This window comes from Triturus cristatus, chromosome 5_2 (genome assembly GCF_964204655.1).
Source record: "Triturus cristatus chromosome 5_2, aTriCri1.1, whole genome shotgun sequence".
NCBI lineage: Eukaryota > Metazoa > Chordata > Amphibia > Caudata > Salamandridae > Triturus > Triturus cristatus.
The window spans coordinates 224,101,729-224,123,553 of record NC_140588.1 but is presented as its reverse complement, the minus strand read 5'-3'; the positions used below and the strand labels follow the sequence as shown (position 1 = coordinate 224,123,553).

The 21,825-nt window shown below is 43.7% G+C and overlaps 1 protein-coding gene across 12 annotated transcripts in view; it reads left to right on the top strand.

The window, feature by feature from the left end:
• The window catches only part of PTPRM (protein tyrosine phosphatase receptor type M), a 1,478,792-nt gene that overhangs the window by 264,858 nt on the left and 1,192,109 nt on the right, over nt 1-21,825 (top strand). For all 12 annotated transcript variants that reach the window (XM_085607017.1, XM_085607015.1, XM_085607014.1 and 9 more), the window contains exon 2: nt 17,529-17,651. In XM_085607017.1, the coding sequence (XP_085463143.1) occupies nt 17,529-17,651 (123 nt within the window). The remainder of the gene's footprint in view (nt 1-17,528; nt 17,652-21,825) is intronic.

The following is a 21,825-nucleotide window of genomic DNA, read 5'->3' as shown; positions in this document are numbered from 1 at the left end:
TTTCACAGTTTATTACCATATAAAAATAGCAGCACCCTTTGTGCAAACAATGTTTGCTCCATCACTAATTGCCGGGTGTTACAAATGGTGTAAGTGGATTTTCCCTGTTTTTCCCCATTGTTTTAAGTTCTCTTTAATACGCCCCCAGGGCAGTTACTACATCACAACTTTGTACCGTAGTTGTGCATAAGAGAGTATATTTAGTAATGAGATCATGTTATGCCACTTGTGCTATATGTGTGATATTATGAACTGTTACAGTGTTTGCATTTTTCAAGTCCAGTACTGTACTGCTGGAGACAAAACGAGCTTAACAGATTGAAAAACATCTCGTCAGGCAGTGGATGTTCGATGCATCCTGTCAAAACATGAGAACGAAAGTTGCTCAAACTAACCTCAGTTCCCAGGCACAATTCGTAATTCAGAATTAATAACCAATTGTGATGCTCCTGTTTAGCATGGGTGGCAGAACTTTTAAGTGCTCCGAGTCTCACTGCAGTCATGTAATTGTATTAAAATGTGTATAGCACTTTCTGCGAGTAGTCTTGTTGTCAGGACCCGTTCAGAGGGCGATGGGGAAGCCGGAGCTACTGGTCCCAACCTTGAGGTTGAGTCCTTTCGGTCCTGATGTCTCAGGGTCTGACCTATTATGGGTCTGGAGCAACTATGCCGTGTACCCCTTTAGCACTTGACTTTCAGTGATAGCGCAAGCCGAGCAGTTCAAGGCTTCTTGGTGGTGGAGGGGGAGGGTAGACACAGGGGGGTGAACACTGGCTCACAACTCAAAATGCGCGCAGCAGCAATAAATGATTGCCCAGTCAAATACTTGCTTTTATGGGATGAGAAAAGTATTTATATATGACCACAAAGTAAAATACGACATTCTCAAACAATACACAAAGGCCCTTAAGGTCAGGGCTCTAGTGTTTCATAGGCGTGTCCCTGAGTCCCACTCCCTTCTTGCTAACGATAGTGATTACTCCCCATTCATTACAGGTAACATTAAGGTTAAGCCCCACTAGAAGTCATTCTTAGGAGTCCCACTCCGACTCTCGATTAAAATCAAAAGTGTTCCAGTGCTGCTGCACTATCTGACAAGCAAGTTCCCCTGGGCCGTCTAGTCCAAAAACCACTCTTCCGTGCACCAGCAAGATACAAGCGACCAGAGTCTGAGCGCACCTCCTTTGTGGGCACTGCTGCTTTATCAGCTGCCTCTGGTAAGTCTTTCACACGCAGCCCAGGAGGGTGCCGTCAGGTACTCTCGAGTTCCTCACCTGCAGTCCTTCAGCAACCAGGGAGTTCTCAATGCTCCTCCGATGCTTGATAAGTTCTTCGGGTGCCTTCCCATGGATAAGGGGAGTACTGTGATAATCCCGATGCAGGGTCTGTCACATCTTGGGCCCACTCAGGTTAATAATAAAACAAAGAGAGGAAGGTCCACAGGGAAATGTTTAACGACCTACAGAGACATATCCCAACTAACAATGAAAACACACTTAATTGTCTCGAGGTCAACACTATTACTTGGTGTCTACTGGCATCCTACACTACTCACCAGTTTCTAAAAATGACTAAGCAAAATGAAGCCTTCTTGTAGGCAACCCATAAAGCTTAAAGGAGTCCCATCACTCACCAATTGGTGACATGCTTCATCATCTGGGTTCTCCTCTCGGCTGTAAACCCTGGTACAGCGGAGGGCTACAACCCCCTCACTGTGAGCGAGGAGCTCTGGGATGTTTTATAGGAACTCCTAGGATATACTAAAATTCACAGTATGATGAGCTGAGGTGTTTTATTGAGTGACGCACGCAGGGCAAAAAATGGGAAAAACAAGCAAAGTAAAGTCAAATTGGCTACTAAGGGAAAATATGTTTATTGTGTATCTCTTAGTGTCAAAGTTAAAAACAGTGCTAAGGCAGTTTAGAAAAAAATAAACTGCTACTGTCTAGTTTAGAGGGTCGGTCTACATGTTTCAGCTATAATTGACCTAGAGAGTGTTTAGCCTTCCTCAGGACCTAACAAGTAAGCTACTGCGTAAAAGTGAAAAATCAACATAAAAAATGAAAAAAGTACAACTCATCGCACCAATTGTTTCATTCCTTGGTACATCACCTGAACTGTACGGGTAAAGAACCTCACCTCACCTGGCAACTGCTCAGGACGTGAGGCACCACTCTATCCGTCGGTACCCCGGGCTTCTCTGAGTCATGGACGGAGGTCGGGTTACCACAGCAGCCTCCTTCCTCTGTTGACGGTCTCAACCAGACCACGCTTCATGCTGTGTCCCGGTGGCTCCCCTGTTTTATGGGGTCACCGTTTCTCCTCTGTACACCGGCAACGACCCGATCACCTCATCAGCAAACTTCATGGTGGCCCCCACCTGTCATATGGGGCCGCCGATTTGAAAACACACACAGGCTATGGTCCGATTGGCACAGCAGCAATTGTCACGCTGGCCCCACCTTTATATGGAGTCACAGTCTTGATACTGCACATGGGTGATTACCCGTTCGGAACAGCAGCGACCACGGCTTGCTTCACGCGGCCCTCCACTGGCATGGGGGGGGGGGGAACAGTCTTATTCCAGCATACGGGCATTGACATGATCAGTGCAGCTATCGTATCCTCACGCCTCACTATGGGGATCCATTCGCCAGGATCCCTTCTTTGGAACTTGCTCCCTCTAACGCTCTCATCTCCTGTACAGGGCACATTGGTTTTGGCAAGCAGGCAGGCGCAGGTGCTCCTGGCTCCAAGGAAAGTGGTCTTGGATTGCCTGGGTGAGTTCCCCTCAACCAGCTGTGAGACTAGTGGGCCTTAGCCCCCAGTTCTGGTCACAAGCAGAAGTCTTGTTGAGCCCGTCTTTGCTGTCTGTCTGGCTGTTTGGTAGTTGACAATTTTGGGGCCTCATCTTATAGTCCATTTCCAGACACCGAATGTGATTTAGAGTCTAAATCTTAGAAGTTTATGTTGGAGGTTTGCTTTCCTTTGCAGCCAGTCAGTCAGGTGTGTTTGGTTGTGTAAAGTTAGTAGAGATTTGTTGAATATCTGTTTAAAGGATTAGTTTGTGTTGGTTAATGTGAAAGGAGTTTGATCCTGCCTAAGGTTTTCGTGGTGCATTCTTAGGATGTATACGTGTTACACAATTTTCCTCACTCTTTAAGAATTTACAAGCTGTCCATTAATTAGCCGGGCACAGATGGTGGCATAAACCACCTATTTCTCGCACTGCCTCCCATATGCCCTTCAGGCACTCTCTGCGGCACAGCACCCCCTTCCCCCAACCCCTCTACCACGTCCCTTTCAACGGACTATAGGCCTGCCCTCCGCTCCCTTAGGATTAATAGTCTGTGCACAGCAACATCTATCTGCCCTTTTCCAGTATATATTTTAAATCACTTTTCTGGCTCTAAAAATTCTAATGTAACCTTCTTTCTGTGTAGCTTCACACACCATCCAGTCTCGGAATACGTTGCCTCAGTTAACATCTAATTTTACTCTAAAAATGAAAAAGACGGTGTTGGGGATGTAGTGACTTGAGACATGTCTCTTGTGCACTCTCACCTCCATCTCTTAATTGCAAGTGTGGAATTAGTGTAAACGTTTATACAAGTAACGTCACTTTAAAACTTATTTAGAGAACCTGGAATTTCCACGCGTTCTTAAGTTGATGCATCTTTGCCACCGTATTACAATGGAGTATCACACGAAATAGACATCATCATTTGCCTTTGATGTTCATCCAATAAAGGCGGTTTGGTGAAGTTCCAAAAGTTTAATTTTTCTTTAAGAGATGTTTTTTTTTTTTGTTCTTTGTATTCAGATCAGTCAAATGGATCTAATTAGAGAAATTATTGAAAACAAGTTTAGTTATAACAAGCATAGAAAACAGCGTGTTCCATTCAAAATTTAGTCCCTAGTCCAATCTAAAGGACCTATCCTATCCTAATGAGAACCCATAAAGAGTGCCTTTTGGAAAAGAACAAGTACATTTTGGAGCAAAGTCAGATAACGAAACAAAGATAGAACTCCTCATAAAGGGTAGTTCCAGAGACTTAGCCGAGTTCTCCAAACACCTGCAGTTAAGACAGGTAAAAGGGAAGAACCACAGTAGTAGCTATAATTGACATAGAAATAGAAAGTCTGCATGGATATATCGAAGAAAATCACAGTTGACAATAGCTTATTGGATTCGAGCTAGAACCATAAAGTGCTAAGGGGCATGACAGGGTAGGAGTGCATAGAATGCCTTGACTGTCTAGCTAGGAACAATTACTATATAGAAAAGCCAAAAAACATGTTGCAAAAACAGGCAAATGTCAGCATCCAATGAAGGGAGATCTTCCAATGGTCCATCATCTTTGTCCTCAATTCCCACGGTAAACGTTCATGTCAATATGAAGTCACTCAGATGTGGCTACAGCTCATTATAAAAAGATACATCTACAAAGGTTCTCATGAGAACCTTTTTGCAAGCCTACTCTATTAGCAGCTTAGTGTACCATCGTGTAACAATGAGGTGCTCTATGAAATGAAACATTTAAAATCTGGTTTGTCCTGGTTAGATCACGAAACGTAAGCTGCAGAAAGCGTTTTCATTAATGCTCTTGTTCATTATAAATATGTGGCAGAGGAAACCATCTAAATACAGTGAAGTCAGATGGCATGAAGTAAAGAGAAATAAAAAATTTTCAGAAAACAGCACGTTTCACAAAGAGGTCAGGTTCTACAGCTCAGTTATAACGTTAAATCAACATTTTGCAAAAGCATGTATATTCTGAAAGGGATAGAGAAGAATAAAAGAATGGTGATGTCTAGCAGTGCGAGAACGATAGAAAGGAGAACTTGCTGCAGAAACAAGCCGCATTTTCACTTTTGCACATTTAATAAAGGCACATTTTCCCAACGTCTATTTTATTACGCATTTTTATGTACATTTCTATATTATTAGGTGGTACACTTTTTGTAACATTTTCAACTGCCTCATAAGCCTTCATGGCATTATGCCTTGAACAGTCATTGGTAAATAAGCTGAAGCTGAGTGTAAATGAGTATACCTGCATGTCTTCTTGGTGAAACCAATACTCACCGAGACATCCAGAGTGTGACCTGCAGACACCACAGGTAAAGAGGAGCTACTGTAATCATTTGTACTACCTTGAACTAGAGGCACGTGCCTTGTTAACATGGCTAGGTTATTTAATAATGTAGGAACATACCTATAGAGCCTGTCATTGTGCTCTTTTTTTGTAACTTTCCATGTGTTTGTGTTCCTGCTTGACTGCCCTGACCCTAATTCTCTCGCAAAAGGAGCATCTTTGCACATCATCCTGGCCAAGGTAGGCATGTCAGATGTAAGCGCAGCCTTCAAGCCTAGGGACCCTGATACTGCTACTGTAGTTTATCTGTGCTTGAACCTAGGCACACTGGAACGAGCAATGTACAAGATAGGTAACGCAAGAAATGCAGTTCAGCATGTACAGAGGTTTACCTGGAAGAGTGTCTTTGTAGAGGGCATTCATGTGTAATGATGTGATTCTAAGGCAAGGCCATCCAGGAAACTGTGTCAGTTCATTTTAAAGGGGGGCAGGACTGTGTCACATCCGCAGGGCAGGGCCCGTTCCCAGTGTACTTCAAAACACAGAATCATGGAGACCATTGGCCATGTCACACATTTCCATCCAGATGTGGAAGTTGACAGTACGGAACGTATTCGATCAGAGTGATTGTGCCGGAGAAATCTAAAGCACCAAGACTACGTGTGTGGGGTTATTGCTATTGCGCTGTTTGCTGTTGAGAGGAATTGAGAGATTGCGGGATTTAGCTAGCGATTGGGACATGGAGGAAGACGGAGACAGTGAGGGTTGGGAATTGGGGACCATGTGAGATGGAGTGAAGGTGAGTCACACAAATTGAAAGATTATGAACTCCTTGGAGATTGAACAACTAAGATTGGGAAATTGGAAAATTGAGAGATTGGGTTGGGTTCTTGAGACAACAGTTTATAGCAGGCCTGGCTAATATATTTGGCTCAAATGTGTACGCATGCTCAAAACTGCATTAATGGCCTCCCCTATTTTTTTTTTTTGCATGTTTAAACTATAGCCATGTGTTGATGAGGAAAAGTAGAGGACTTTAAAAAAGAACGTTAATCTTTGCAATTGCATTAATTCATTTAATATTTGCAGTTTCTCGGTTTCTGAATCTTCGCCTTTTTTGCCCCTCCTTCTCTCACTCCCGTTAAACTTCCTCCCTTCTATCTCAGCCCTCCTTTTCCCCTGCCATTCTCTCTTTCTCTCTGCACCCCTCAGTTTTGAACTCTCTCGTGCACCTTGGGTTTGTTTGCCTCCTCGGGTTACCAATGCCCGTTTCTGTGGCTGTGCTCTAGAGGTCACATTGTCTTGACTTGTGTGCCATTAAGGATGTTGTACACATCAGTCACTCGCGCTTTCGTTTGACGGTGAAGGCAGTGGTAGCGGGTCCACGCACCTTGTGTTTGTGGAAGCTGAAAATTAAATTGCCATTGTCAATCTGCTGAGTGCCCGCGATGGGTGACGGATCCAGGAAGCGAGCTTGAGATTCGGAGCGAGCTGAGAACGCCAATAGGCCATCCAAATATTCAAAGTGCATCCCTTTACCGGCAATACAATAATACAGCTTGTTTTATATCGGTCTTTGTGCCGCAATCATTCTGCTATGTTCTGTAAATGACAGGTGTTAATGTTCCCACCACCTCCTCTGTTTACTGATCTCCAAAGGATGGAAGGCTAAGTGGGCCCTGGCCAGATTCAACCTCATGACCTGCGGATCACAGTGGATTAACTCACTGAGCCATCTGGTCAGCTGTGATTGACATTGATTTATAGCCTCAATTGTGAGGTACTATGTGCTCCAGCTATTCATGCAACAACATTTGAACACAGAATTAATTTTATAATGAAATCGTAAATCCCCTAATCTCCGTAAATTTGCTGTATTTTATAATTTTATCATTGTATGTGTTGGCCTGCACCATGAACAGCTTGGGTAAAGGGGTGGATCTTAAGCATTTTACTACCCAGTATTTTTTTGAGGTATTGAATATATGTTTGAGCCACCGATCTCCAATTTGGCATCTTCTACATGAATAAATACCACATATTCTCATATCGTCCAGACATAGGCATCTAAGTCATGCCACTCAGTTCTTTCATGTTTCGGCTCTTTTGCTAAGAATAATAAGGAACTGTTCACACAAATAAAGTTAAATGTCCTACCAACAAATGGGGTGTCCAATAAATTCACTGCATCGTGAACCATTATACCACAGTGAAGTGAAAGGCCAGGGTATTTTTCTCACTGGTCCAATGCATCAACTGCAGAGATCTGTGTATAACTTTAAGATCACAGGTTCAAAGTACAGGAGGGCACGCTCACTCAGTCATACTTACAAGGTTGGCAATATGAGTACCACTGATTTTATTAATAACCGTAAAAAGACCCATGATACTGTCCATTGTAGTAAACATGGGGAACGCCGTTTGTTGCATTTAGCCCTCTTGTCTCACTGGAGAGAAGTGTGTATTTTGCAGCTTCGTTCACTAGAAAGGCATAGCACCTCTCTATGCTTTGAACACAGCTCTTTAGCGAGGGTAATATAAGAATTGTAACTTATTATCCAGGTAACCTCTTCAGAGCCCTCACTTCATGTAGTGTGTTGGTGGTGTGTTAAGCTGGTTGTCTCTCACAATTCGAAATCGCTTCTAAATTCCTAAAAACTTGGTCTAACTGGTACGTGAGCGGGCCACGGTGTTGTTGCCCTCCCAGCGGGTTATGTTACTTAGGCACAATACAGTGTTGGTTCTCAGGACTTATAGCACTGGGCTACAGTACTGCCTAGTCATGCTTCCATGTGTCAGTAAAATTTGAAGTAGTCAGTAGTGCCAAGTCTGGTCATGCCTAGAGTCCCCTGCAATAGAAAGCAACCAGATACCGCAGTTCACTAGTCCGCTTTCTCTTAAATTAGAAAGGCAGGGCAGTGCACCAAGGTTCTCTCTGAAGACTGGTCCACCAGGTCCAGTTGGGTGTAATGGAGGAGAATTCGGTCCAAAATACCAAATAGTTTTTAAAGGCACAGTGTTTCGTTTCACTGCCTAGGAGGCGAAGAGGCAGTCCACCTCTTCAGTAATTTCAGGTATTTCTTATCATGAAATAAATTGTAAATTCTCTACATCTCGAGTCTGGAGATGAGCTTGGGGGGAGGGAGGCATATAGTTCTTGAAAGTTTTTATAAGGCTTTTCGTGGGTTGTTCTGACAAGTTTTGTTGAGTTAACTGTATTTGTAGAGTGTTTTCCATTGATTTTAGCTACATGATATTCTGGTATGTTTTTGTTTGTGCTCAGCAAGTCTAAGGACTGTCCTCTTGGCATTAAGTTGATTACTGTATCAGTAGGCGCATCCATTTTTATAGGTTTCAATGGAGGACAAACAATTTTCATAGGTTTGGGAAGGGGTGGAGGAGGACGTTTTCCCAAACCATGAAAGTTACGTTCATTTTAGGGTGGACGAGAAAAGGACTTAAACTACAGATGAGAATAGCATCTCTAGGTTAGTTCTGCCTATGTATTTGATATCCCTGGCTAACTTCATCTTGGCTGCAGCAGCTGAGAGGACCAGGGTTGCACAACAATAAGAGCAAGAATTTGCAAAGCCAATATGTCTGGCCTGAGGCACAGAACAATTATCTTTGGAAATGCTTGTTTTCCTTGCTATAGTTTTTAGTTCACTGTTCCACGGTGGCAACACACCATCCATGTAGTATTGGTAAATCAATGATAAAATGAAAGATGACTACTTTTTTATTATTAACGAATGGGGAACCCCATTCAAAGATAGCCACCCACCGCGGTGCCCTTGTGGGATTCAGCATTGTGCTCTCAGCAACAAGCAGCCCGGTATCCCTATGTGTTGAGCTCTCTGGCTATTGCAAAAGTGAAAAAAAAAGGAAATTTGAAAGTTTGTAAAAAATAAAAAGGTATGTTTCTTTTAAAAAGAAAGTAGTCCTTTTGAGAGTTTCTTTGGGTTGCGGTCACTACTCGCCTGTGCATACGCGGCTCGAATGACACTGTTACAGGTCTTCCGTTAGGATATTTCATTGCTGTGTTTGATGTCCGTCATACGCATATAACCTTGCTTGTAACATGCTAATTACTAATAAAAATATTTAAACCATAAAAAGAAAGTAGAATTTGGTCCTCCAGCCATTTAGTCATCCAGCTTTGGCACTGAAGGAGATTCGTTTTTAGAATTGAGTACATATACTGCATAGTCAAAATGCTGGCATTCACATTGAGGGGAGCAAAATCTTTTCCCTATGCTGTATACTGTTGTGGGAGGAACTACAATGTGAATGTCAATTCAACTGACCAGGGGATGAAGACCCGTGATCAGAGTGACCTATATGTAGGTTTATCATTTATGATTTCAAATAATAGTCTGATGAGACAGCTAAAACTCATCTCTGAAAAAGAATAGAATATGCTTCTGGTGTAGCCAATCTACGAAGAAAGTTTGCTGTAGTTTGAATTTTCTTTTTTTGCGGATTCATAGATCAAAAATGGACCCGTTGTATTCAGTCAGTGCTGTTGCATGTCACCAAGTGCTGTACAGTGTTGCATTTACCTGTGCTGTTGCATGTCCCTACTGGTTTCAGTGATGCACATGAATGAGATTTACCATTGACTGTCATGGGGAGAGCATCAAGTGTAGCATCTTATTTACAAACCAATGCTGTTCTTTTGCCTTGCATGCTATTATTTCTCTTCACTCGATTCGGGTGCCATCAGTGTCTGGATATGAGAATATATAATGTGAAAAAAGTGGGGTCCCCTGCTACAAGAGAATTTGCCCAAGGCAGGGATAATATCAGTAAATTCAAAAACGTCTAGGGCAACTATTTCTAAACTCAACTAAGGTAAGAGGCACATACTATGACAAACAGAGAGACATATTGGTACAAAACTAGAAAAGTGCTGTTTATTATTATTATAATAAAATAGAGGTATCATTTTATCTATAATATGTTTTTTCACAAGGATACATAGTCAGTATTTATAATTTCCAGTGAAATAAATGCAATTCATTCTTATATCATACTCACGCACACTCATACATTCATCTATTTACCCATCTCTCAAGTACACTAATGAAGGTGACATCAATTATAATCATATACTGTACAGAAATAGTTATTCTGATATTGCCATGGTCTCTACACATTTGTGGCCTAACCAATGTAAATATTTTTCTACGCGTTTCGGCTGGTCGCCTTCTCCAGGAAACCGCAGAATGAACGAATCCGTATAATATCTGGTGGTGTTTCGTATTCACAGTCATGAGGTTTGGAAATAGCACTTATTCTATTCCTTATTTTTTCCACTCGGACTGATGAGGCTAGAAAGGGCTATACATCTTCAAATGTATCAATAAAAGCCTGTGTATTGATGCTTATGTTCGTAAAAAGTGTCTAAGTATAATACAATAAGGGAGTATCTGGTTCATCCTTCGATTATCCAAAAGTATATCTGAAGTCGAAATGCTCAAAATGGTCTGTGAATCCAATCTTAATCAGTCGCCTGCTCCCTAACTCATGGCCGCGAATAATAGATGCAAACAAGAAGCAGCCGCCACCGCCGAAGAAAGTCGGATAGGAGTATATATGCATGTGTAACCAAGTTGCTAATTTTTGTTGTTCTCCCAGCATGGGCAGGCAATGTCAGGAACTGTTCCTTGTCCGTCCTGTATTGTTGGCTAATGTGAAGCTGATTTCTTGTTTGTCCTTAGACAGTAATCAGTGTATGCCCTGCTCTTCCAGAGGAAGCACTGCAGGAAACAGGGTTGATTGTCTAAGCTTTAAGCAGGAAACAGATCACTGTTCTTTGGCACAGACACAGGAAACAGATTTGTACTGTGATCTCTGATTGACTTCTGCGTTTATTTGGAGCCTACCTCTACTCAAACATTTTGAAGCCTTCAAACGAGTGTGCAGTGCCGCTCTCTCTGTTTGCCTGTGTATTTTTCTTGGTTCCCTCCCACTTACCCACTGCATCAACTGGTTCTGGTATTCTGCCAGGATTCTTTCTGCGTACCATTTCCTTGTCAAGTATTGTAATATCCTGCCAGCTTGTCCATCATCATGCGCTGACCAGCTCAGAGTTTTCAACTCTCTCTCTCTAGATATATTGATGGATGTGCTGAGTAGAATATGCTATTTATTACCATTGTCGACCAAGGGGAGGGACAACATGTCCCACTCGAGTCTTTGCTTCATGCGAGTCATGTCCCCTCTCAACAATGGTAAAATTAAAATGTTACCCTCTACATATATACTGTATGTTAGTGTCAGTTGCATCTGTCTAGTTATGGTTCCGATGCACTTTTCATTGTATAGCATTTATTTGATTTTGCTTATATCTTTTCAATCCAGGGGACAGATTTTCATAAAACTTTGAAAAGCACTATTTTGACCAACCTAAGGCCCAGCATGCCAATTTTCGTGCCAGTCTGCGCAGAGGAAAAGTTAGGATGGGTCAAAAAAATTAATTTTCTCTTTTAGCTCCACAAGAAATTTTGTTTAGAGGTGTACGTGAACAGCTAAATGTATTTATACCACAACTGGCGTGAAAGTAGAACTTTACTCAGAAAGAATGTTTTTCCTGGTTTAATGTAAATCCTTAGAGTAGTTTTTGAGATTGGTATTTTAAAAAGTTGCAGAGCAGGCTTTATAAAGGTAGAACTTTTGAATAACTCTGCAGTTTTAACTTGCAAGTTGTGACTCAAGAATCCTGTCAGTCACATTATGAATTTTAAAAAATGTGATTGGCTGTGAAAGGGCTCTGTAAGTGCTTTTATGGCCATCTTAAAACCTTATAGTCAGTAGTGACTCATGGGTTTTGCACTGTGGAAATAGGTTGTACACTGTAATCTGGGAGCACCCCCAAAAGGTAACCAACTCCATTTGGTGGTCAGGGTTACTACTTAAGAGCATGACAACTTCAAAGTCCAAAGGAGACAAAAATGCTGACGACCGGACGTGCCTTGCAAGATTTAAGAAAGTCCCAAGTGTCCATTTTAGGTAGTGATTAGAGCGCTGTTTTGTGAAAGTCACAAACAACTCAGATGTTTAAACGGGGTGGACAAAAAACAAGCAGAATGGAAGTCAGACATAGGGTTGAGCGCAGCAGAGGATATCCACCAGAAGGAGGGGGGATGCAGAGCCTGCCCACAGGCCTGGTGCTGTGCCAACCCTCGTGCAATTTGGCAAAGGCGTGCGCAGTGGATGTTAAAGCCTTTGTGACAGTCGACTAGCAAAAGAGCGATCTGGTGCTGTGCCAAGTGAATATAACATCTGTGTTGTCATGACAACACCTCCTTTAAAACATACTGCTGCTGGTGAATGTCATGGTTATGGTATGAAAAATTGCAGTTTCAGATAATGAGATGCAGACCCTTTCTGGTTCAGAGCCATACAATTATTTTTGCGTATTATGGTGCTCCCTAGCTGTCCATCCTTCATCTAATCCCAATGTATACTTCAGATTTTGAAATCTAGTCAGTAGCACATTTTTCTGACATTTGTCCTAGGTTCCAAGCTTCCATGGTGTAGCAGATGATGAGTGGCCTGGATGTGAAACGTGATTTGAGATTTTACTTTGTTGAATCCTTTTATTGGCCATTTGCAGAGTTTATATTTCGAAATATGCCTGTCAGGAAAGCATGCAGGCGTGACACTCATTGCCTTAACCAACAAGACCCAACTCTATCCGAAAGGGAGCATACTCCCTCAAATCAGAGGAAAATGACTCTGTGATTTTCTACAAACATTAGATCCACTGGAACCCTCTGAGCAAATCTCCCGACACTCACCCAGTTACTCGCATGACTTTTCTACAGTTAATCCTGAATTGTTGGCACTCTTCCATACCAAATCTTTCCCATCACCCCTGGCTCCACTGTTGAGATAGGAGTACTTTATTCCAGTTTTACATACTTGAAAAGGAAAAGTAAGGTAATACAGACACTGCAAAGTGACTTGGTCAGGAATGTCCCATTGGGATGGGTGTGGAACTTTGAAGACTCAGTCTGTATAAACAAAATTGCCCGCTACTTGAGTTAATGGTCAAGGTATTTAGTTTGATCCACAGGTTTAGGGATCCCGGGTGGGGGCCCTAAGAGGGTAGAAAGGTCCTCACTGAAGAGGATGGAAGGGATACGTCCTCCCTATCGTATATTCGACAAACCACATGGGTATTCTTCTGGAACCAAGGCGGTTCCTAAAGGACCTTGGTTCCAGAAGGGATACCCATTTAGTTTGCCATGGTATGTAATTGCCTGGTAAGCAATATAGGCCCACCACTGGTCCCTTCCTAGAACAGAGGCTTCTCATCTGCACACAGATTGTCTCCATAAGTCTCCAGGCAGTGGCCACCAGCATTATCGCCGATCAGGTAATATGTAACCTAGGTAGATGCCCGGAGGACTCTCCCTTTAGAGGAGTCATGTCTTCACAGTCGATTCCTTCGGGGGGATAGTGTCTCCAAGCTGGGCCTTGTTTCAGCTTACAAACCACGACCGAGCTATGGCCGGATAATGTTCTCTGCAGTATTTATTCTCCCTGCATTTCATGTTGTATGTGCACTGAATGCAACTTGTTTCCAAGTCCCTGAAACTTGGGAAATGAATTAAATTATGCCGTTGTCAAGGTGAATTATTGAGTTCTGTTCTGTATCTTCCTAATGAGTTTTCTGTTCCCAGGGGGACGGTTAATTGAGGCTGTACTGTTAAGTGTTACCGAAGATCCAATGTCCAAGGGTGCTAATTTAACTGACAAGCCTGTTACTAATGAACGCAACTCCACCGGCGCACCGCAACGCACAATGGCGAGCCGCGTCTGATAGTTTATGCTTCTGTCGCCAAGCACACTTTTGACGCCAGGGAGATTCACAATTAAAGAAAACGGATGGCTGTGTTGAAAAGGATGAACAGGGGCGGCCATTCCTTCATGCTCAATACGGTTTATTGTTGTTGGTACAGATTGAAGCTAATACAATTTGCTATTCATGTTCCATCAAAACAGGTGGAGAAGAAATAATTGGGTGCAAGAAAAAAAGCATGAAGGGTATTCATTAAGAGTTTGAATTCCTCTCTGATCAGCAGGGACCAGCAGGACCTGCTTTAGCGCTGGTGGTGCCCGGTGCAACAATCATTTTTGGTGCTCCCACCCCCATGACCTCTACCTCAGATTCTCTCACTACCACCGGGTAAGAGTGCCCCTCATCTCTCCAATCATAAGTTATTGCTAAACACAGCGCATCCCCTGAGGTCAGCGCCCCCCCTCCACAGGACAGCGCCCAGTGCGGCAGCACCAGTCGCACTGCCCTAAAGCTGTCTCTGGGGGCCAGTCTTTGTAACTCTCACACATGCGCAAATATACCTTTGGATGGGACTTTATTGGAAATTAAATGTTTTGACTCGCATTAGCAGCACCACTGGTGCATTTAGTGCTGTTAAAATAACTCACTATTTGTTCTCCCTGTATACAAAAGCAACATGTTTCGGCCCAGTCTGTAAAACGCCTTTGTGTCATGGGTTGTGTGCTCCTACAAGTTTACGTGCTCCTAACTATGACCACAAGTGAGACAAACTGCATGATCTTTGTGTGTGAGGACTGACAGAACTTAAAACTGCAGTGTACTTGCACGCTTTTCAAAGAGATAGACCTATTTCGAAGTGCTGTCTACTGTGAAGGTATTGCACTGTAGTTGCTTTCAAATGATAAATTTATACTCCTAACCAAGGCGTTGAGTGCATGTATGGAATACGTAATGGATCAACAGGCCCATGTCATGGCCACTGCAACTCAATCGGACCATGTCTCTCGACATCCCCTACTTAAACCTTGCCACATGATTTAGCCTCCATTGTCCACGTGCATGTGCTACCAGGAATGCTGCAAGTGTGCTGTCACAGACTGCTTAAGTGACCTATATCCTTCACAACATGTCCTGGAACTGCCTTGTGTAGAGACTCCACCAGGATGGGAGTGCATCTCTGACCCTCGTGTATGACACCCAACTCTTCCCACCCAGGTACCTCTACCCTAGCGATCTTTTCAACCACCCTTACATGCACCTCTTGGACAAAGTAGTAACGCTACACAACCAAGCATGGTAGATGTGTGCTATGCAGAGGACAATAGGATTGTCTTAGGTAAGAAGTGCTTTACCACTGACCCAGTCCCTGTCTACTAAGCTGGGCATGCTGGTTTCCTCTCAGACTCAGGGCTTCTGTACCTTGTATCCTTGTTCACTATTTCATTTATCTGTTTGATGTATATAAACATTTAAGGCCAGATTTAACACTTATTCACACAGTGCAGTGCAGCATCCGCAACTGCTGTGCTGCGTGAAAAGGAGAGAGGAGGAGAGCGCCATATTTACAGAAATATGACACTCTCCTCCCCTTTCCCTAGCGCTGTGCGCCACACAGACACCTTTGCGCCATAGTGCAAGGGTGTCTCCGGGAGTCTAGCATAGGTTATGTACTGGAAGGATAGCCTTCCAGTACAAAATACCATGATTAGACTAACTGTAATCCTTTTCCCTCTTTGTATGTGTGCTGTAAAGTGTAGCCCACGCACAAAGTCGGAAAAGGAAGGAGAAATGAAAGTATTTCTCCTTCCTAGCGCCTACTTCAAAAAGGCACAAATTTCTGATGCTAAACCAGGTGTACTTTCGTTCGTAAATAGAGTTTGGTGATTGCATGGAAACGCCCATGCACCACCCATGGCGCGCCCCCTCTGGGCAATAGCTTGCTTAATCTTCCCGACAGCCCCCAGCGCCTTGACACCTTTGGGTAATTGTTCGCGCTTTACAAATACTGGACATTTGGCGCTAAGTAATGCAAAGCAGCGCATAGCGCTGATTCGCATTACTTATACGTTATTTCCAGCGCTAAGCAAGTTTAGTGCTGGAAAGTAAATGGTAAAAGATTTTGTGCCTATTTGCGTCACTTTTGTGACGCAAACACGGCGTAAAATCTTAGTAAATCTCCCCTAAAGTGTCTTTTTATCCCACTGCTCCAACTAGTCATTTTAATATCTGTGTAAAGTGTCTCAGACAAATCACGTTTCGCAGCCGCGTACAAAGAGAAGCTCAGATTTGTTCCATGTTGGCTATCTGCGTAAAACAGAAAGAAGAACCAGGTTTTGGCCACAGGCCGGATGTTACAGTAACATTTCATCATGAGCCAGAAGGGAGCCTCTTGCGCTTTCTGTATTTATTCCTCCTTGGGTAACTTGTGGGGCTGGGATTGGCCTGGAACATACTCCTGTCATTCACCTTTGAGGCTGAAAGGTTCGTTAGGCAGCAGAGTGGTGAACACGGCTTCTCTTGTTATCTTTGCGCACGTTATCTGCAGCATCATCTGTGGCCTCGGCCTGCTGCCAGTGCTTTATCCGTTTGTTTAAGCTTTTCACCGTGAGGTGCGAAGCTGCCCGGCAGCCAGCCCCAGCCCAACCAAACACCTCCAATAAATCAATACAGCCCCGGCATGTGTAGTTCCTTATTTCTACTCTAAGCTTCTTTAAGATATATCGTTCAGTGACCTTAACTGCTTACACATTGTACCGTCTTGCTCTCATTTTGATAACAATATATTATATATAGATGGTGGAAGTGGATTTTTGTTTTGATTGCTCGTGCACTCGTTTCCTTGATGGCTGATAAGGGATACCCTCTGTAAGTTAAAGAAGGTATTAAATGTTTACAGCGCTAAAATCCACGGTTTATTCGCTAGGCACCTTTGTAAATAGTCACCGCAGGGCCTTCCATCCAGTCATTTGCAACACTCATTGGCGGCTGGCATGTCCCGAGGGTGGTGAGACGGTGGGGGGGGGGGGGGGGGAGGGGGGGGCACATAAAATAAAAAATACTACTTACCTTTTCCTCGACTGCGACGTCCTCCTTGATCCTTCTCTCCTCGAGGCAGGCAGGCGCCCGATGCTGCTATCATGCAGCATGAGAGCAGGGCTAGGATTGGTGGGAGCGGCCTCTGTTGGCGCTCACAGAGTCTTAAGACAGCTGGGTTAGAGTGGTCTAAAATGCCTGGCTTGCCGTCGCAAAACTGCGGGCAAGAGAGACATGCGCATTTTAAACTCGAGAGCACAAGGCTCCCTGCTGCCACCCAGCAGCAATGGCCCTATCCTGGCGCTCAGTTCGGGACGGTTTGGTTGCTGAAACTTAAAATGATAATAAATAAAACTTTATTACCATTTTATTCTTTAGCTCTGGGGGTTTTGTTTGTTGGGCGACGCTCCTGCGCTCAAATGGAGGAGCCGCCCCTGGGCCGACACTCTCGAGGCAAATGGGTCCCACAAGGAAAGTGTTTCATTACTGTGGTATCTATAAGGCCTGTCCGCCAGTCTAAGATGTGTACCCCGGCATTTCCTCGTCTGTGTGTTTGACGGCTTTCGTGTATTCCTCTGTTGCAGGAGGCTGCTCTTTCGATGAACCCTATGGCTCGTGTGGATACAGTCAGTCCGACGACGATGATCTGGACTGGGAGCAGGTGAACACGCTGCTGCGGCCCTCCTCGGACCAGTGGATGCCTTCAGGTTGGTTCTTACTGCTCGCTTGTCTCTCAGATGGTGTTGAATGATTTAACTGTCAAAAAACCCTACGAGGTATATTTAGGAGGTTTAGGAATTTTAACATTGTTTGGGCTTTGGCCAACGCTTATTTCTGTATTATTCTTATACTTGTCAGACCAGATGACACAGACCAGGGCATTACAGTACAAAAGATCACTTTCATAGGACAGGTGTGTGTACGTCAAGTCAGCTCAATGCATTACAATAACAATTCAAACTACACCTCCCTAATACAAGTCATAACCCTAACACCCATGCTTACTCATTAACCTACTGGAGCCTGAAATAAATCAAACCGCCTTTCAAGCAGCCATCCTCATTCTTGTAGCCAAGTGCCCGTCCTTTCCAACTGCAAACTCTTCCTCCGTATCTAACTCTTGACCCTGCCCAACCTGTTTTTCAGTCACAGCCCTGATATAACTGACCAACACCACCGCCTGCAACCCCCTAAGCTAAATACGCCCGCGTCATGGCTATCCAATTGGGGTGGGCGGAACTCGCAGAGTTACAAAACAAATCAGCAAAATTCTGTAGAGTTCTGCCAACAGGCGGAAAATATGATGCTTGCAGTGCAATTTAGCACCAGTAGCGCGAGCAGCGCAAAACAAGAAGTGTGAATGGCATAGTGTGTTGCGCAAAAGCGCTCAGCCATTCCTATTGATTTTCAAGTAGAAAATCTACTTGAGCAGCAGCAAATCTACTAGAATGGCAGCCCTGTGACTGCAACCACCTAGATTAGAAAATCACACTAGGGGCTGCCAAATCTTGCTTGCGCTCTCCAGCTCTCCAGCTCGCATTTTCTGGAGCCTCACAGGAGAAAAGTTCCAAAATGTGGCGATTAGCAGAATTTGGCCGGAGCTCGGCGTTAAACAGTAATGCGTAGTGGCCAAAATGTTGCCAGTTCCATGGGTGGAATGAAGCATTCAGCCCACCGCTACTATCCAAGCAATTCCAAACACTGATTCATCAATTGAGCTAATTGAAAACCATTACCATGTGTTTTCCTGCCCCACCTTACCTTAGTAACCCTGGGAGAGATACAACTCTGGCTCTACTGACATAAGTGCCACCGTTGTCTTTGTAATGCGTCTCACTGCATTGTTTTTCACAGTTCATCTTGAGCACAGCTTTTTATTCCAAAGTATGTATTTGTTGTACACTTTCATTCTCTTGCATTGCAGTTATAGCGAATGAGTAAACCCTGGAATGGTTTGTCTGCTTGTCTCTACAGCAATGTATAAATGCTTTTATAAGGTTCATGGGGTCCCCCCTGGCTAATTATGATTACTTCATGTTGTACACAAGAAAACTAGGCAAGACAATGATAAAAATGAGCACAAAATAAAGGCTCAAGGACACATTCTACCAAAGGTAAGGCTGCAACCATGGCATTGCAACATGGAGTTCCAGTCTTCCACATTTGTCAGGCAGCAACATTTAATTCCGCAGGGATGGCCTTTTTCCCCGCCCTGTCCTGCAGGGCTTCCTGGTCTAAACTTGTCCGCAGACCCTTCTCCGGGGATGGTATTGCTTGGGTATCTGTTCAAAGGTAAGGAATCTGCGGCTAGATGTCTCTATCAGATGGACAAGTTACTTACCTTCAGTAACGCCTTATCTGGTAGAGACATGATCTAGCAGCAGATTCTTTACCAACTCACCCATCCTCCCCAAACTGCAGATAGGTTTTTGGGGTCAAGGCTGTTTCCTTTTCGGGGCCCTAGTTGTTCAAAACAACCCAATGTCAGTGCACTTCATGGCTCTGTGCTTCTGGCGTGGAAAGGCGTGAAAGTAACTGACATCAGCGCACTGAGGTGGTGTCCATATAGGTGACGCAGACACAACAGCGGAGACTCCACTAACAACATCACGCAGAGCCAACCAAAGCTGCCTACCGGCGCATAAGGGTATTCCTCGAAGAAAAGTCTTCTGGATCCAGTCCGACGCCTGGGAAATTCAAAGATAAGGAATCTATGGCTAGATCATGTCTCTACCAGATAAGACATTACCGAAGGTAAGTAACTTGTCCAGTGGCTCAAAGTTGGATGATTTGGTAGGTGGGCATGGCCAAACAAGTCAATGTGCTGGCCTAAAATAATTGCAGACTTTCTTCACAGGACATGCACAAATTGTTCAAGATAATGGGGATTTCCCTGGCAGCACGATAGACTCATAGAGGGGGAATTCTGCAATTTCCAGATAGTTCCTAGCAAAAGGCCACAGGACTTGGATGGAGCCCCACACAAAAGATCTGCCTCTGTGGTCAAATCTTTATGGGCCCATCTTTTGTGTTGACAGTGGATTTCAGAAACTTGATGGATGATTTTGAAGTTTAGCACTAGGGGCTGTCCAAGGAAATGACATCAAAATAGCCACAACCTGTGTGGGTAAACCACCTCTTTGTGCTGTATGCAGTATGTCTTTTACGTCCATGCTTAAGACACCCTGTTCCCCTGAACTAATAATTAATCTATTACCAACCGCCTGTTTTGCTGAAGTCAAATTTAATGGGGTAGAAGCCACCCTGTACTCTGGGTAAGGCACAACTTTGGGCCCAGGTGCCTGACCAACAGAGACAATTGCTCTGAGGGTGAAATGTGGAGCACCACACCGTCCCATACTCAAATGATTGAGACCAGTGAGAGAAAATCATCAAGGTTGGGCAGTAGCTGTCCATATAGTGAGGATAATGTTGTCCGGACTCTGGGGGTATGGCATGGGAAAGGAAAAACAAAAGAGGGATGGGCAGTAAAAAGGGCCAGGGAAGAACGCACATGGACTTAATCACACAAGAACCAGTAGTAATAAGACTGGTCAAGGGGTAAAAAAGCGGGCATGTGTTAATACACATAGACTAGGCTATCAAAAGAAATATTTAGCAAGGATATAGTATAAAACAAAAGGCGAGGCAAAAAGCATGATGGAACCTCAGTAGAAATGGACAGAAGATGATAGAATATGACATGGGAGATAAAGTGGTTTAAGAGCCGTAAGGGGAGTTAAAACGGAACAAATCTTTCATTTGTTGAATTCGGGTGGGGCGAAGGGGATCCTAGTTGGGTTTGTTTGGAGGTAGGCATGGGGAGAATGGGAACGGAAAAAAGTGAGTTACATTATTAATATATTAACTTGTGGAGAGCTTCAGATCAGTGTTTTGTGTTTGAGCTGCCCTTAAAAAACAGCAAAGAAATATTAAAATTATATAAGTAATGGGGCTATGGGGAAAGGCAAAAGTCAGAAAGAAGGACATGACGTAATAGACTGTGACAAAGGGTCATTAAAAGAAAGGGTCGGGACAAAGAAAATGCTTTGGTGGTGATTGAAATAGAGGTATCACTGTGTGGCTGATGCCACATTAGAAGTGTTCAGCTTCCAAAGTGGCTTTCTACTACTCCTAAGCACCAGGTTAGTCTGCCCCAGCTAATTTGACTTACTGGTAGCGTCTAAAACCTTGGCCTAGCTACTTCCTGCACTTCTTGCAAAGGCAAGGTCAGTCTGCTCTGCGGCTGTGTAGCAATAGAAGCATTATAGAGCAAGTCTGGGGCATTTAAAACGGATTATCGGCTGATGTGATAGTTTTATCAAAGGGACTGTTCAAGGAAGAAAAGCTCTGGGTTCTACCCAAATATAAATAAATCCATACAAGGCTGGATGCCCTTTAAAATATTAATACATATAGTATTCTAGTTTTTTGCTTGCTGTAAGTCCCCATTCCTAACATATGTTGATGCCGAAACTCTGTCATAATATTGATCACACATCATATAGTTTTATTTTCCACCACAGATGCGGTCACTCGCAGTCTGATGGCCTGAATGCGCCTTATGGTTCTTGGATAGATCTGTTCTCCCTCACTCTACTGCTGCATGGGAAGGAAAGATAGGTTTAATGCCTGAACTTGAGTGAACTTGGGCCTGAGTTACAACCATGCTCTCGTTCCAGGGCGCATCAGTCTGTCTCAATTATCCAAAGCCTCCCTCTGAATTTCTGATTCATGCACAGAATGACTACTTCCCATTAAACAATCCATGAAGCATGCACCGGTATGTTACCAACTTGCAAATACTGAGAGTAGCACTGAGCCTTGCGGGAGCCATTGCGTCTCCCAGCTGTTGCTCGCTACCACATACCCTTTTGGGTG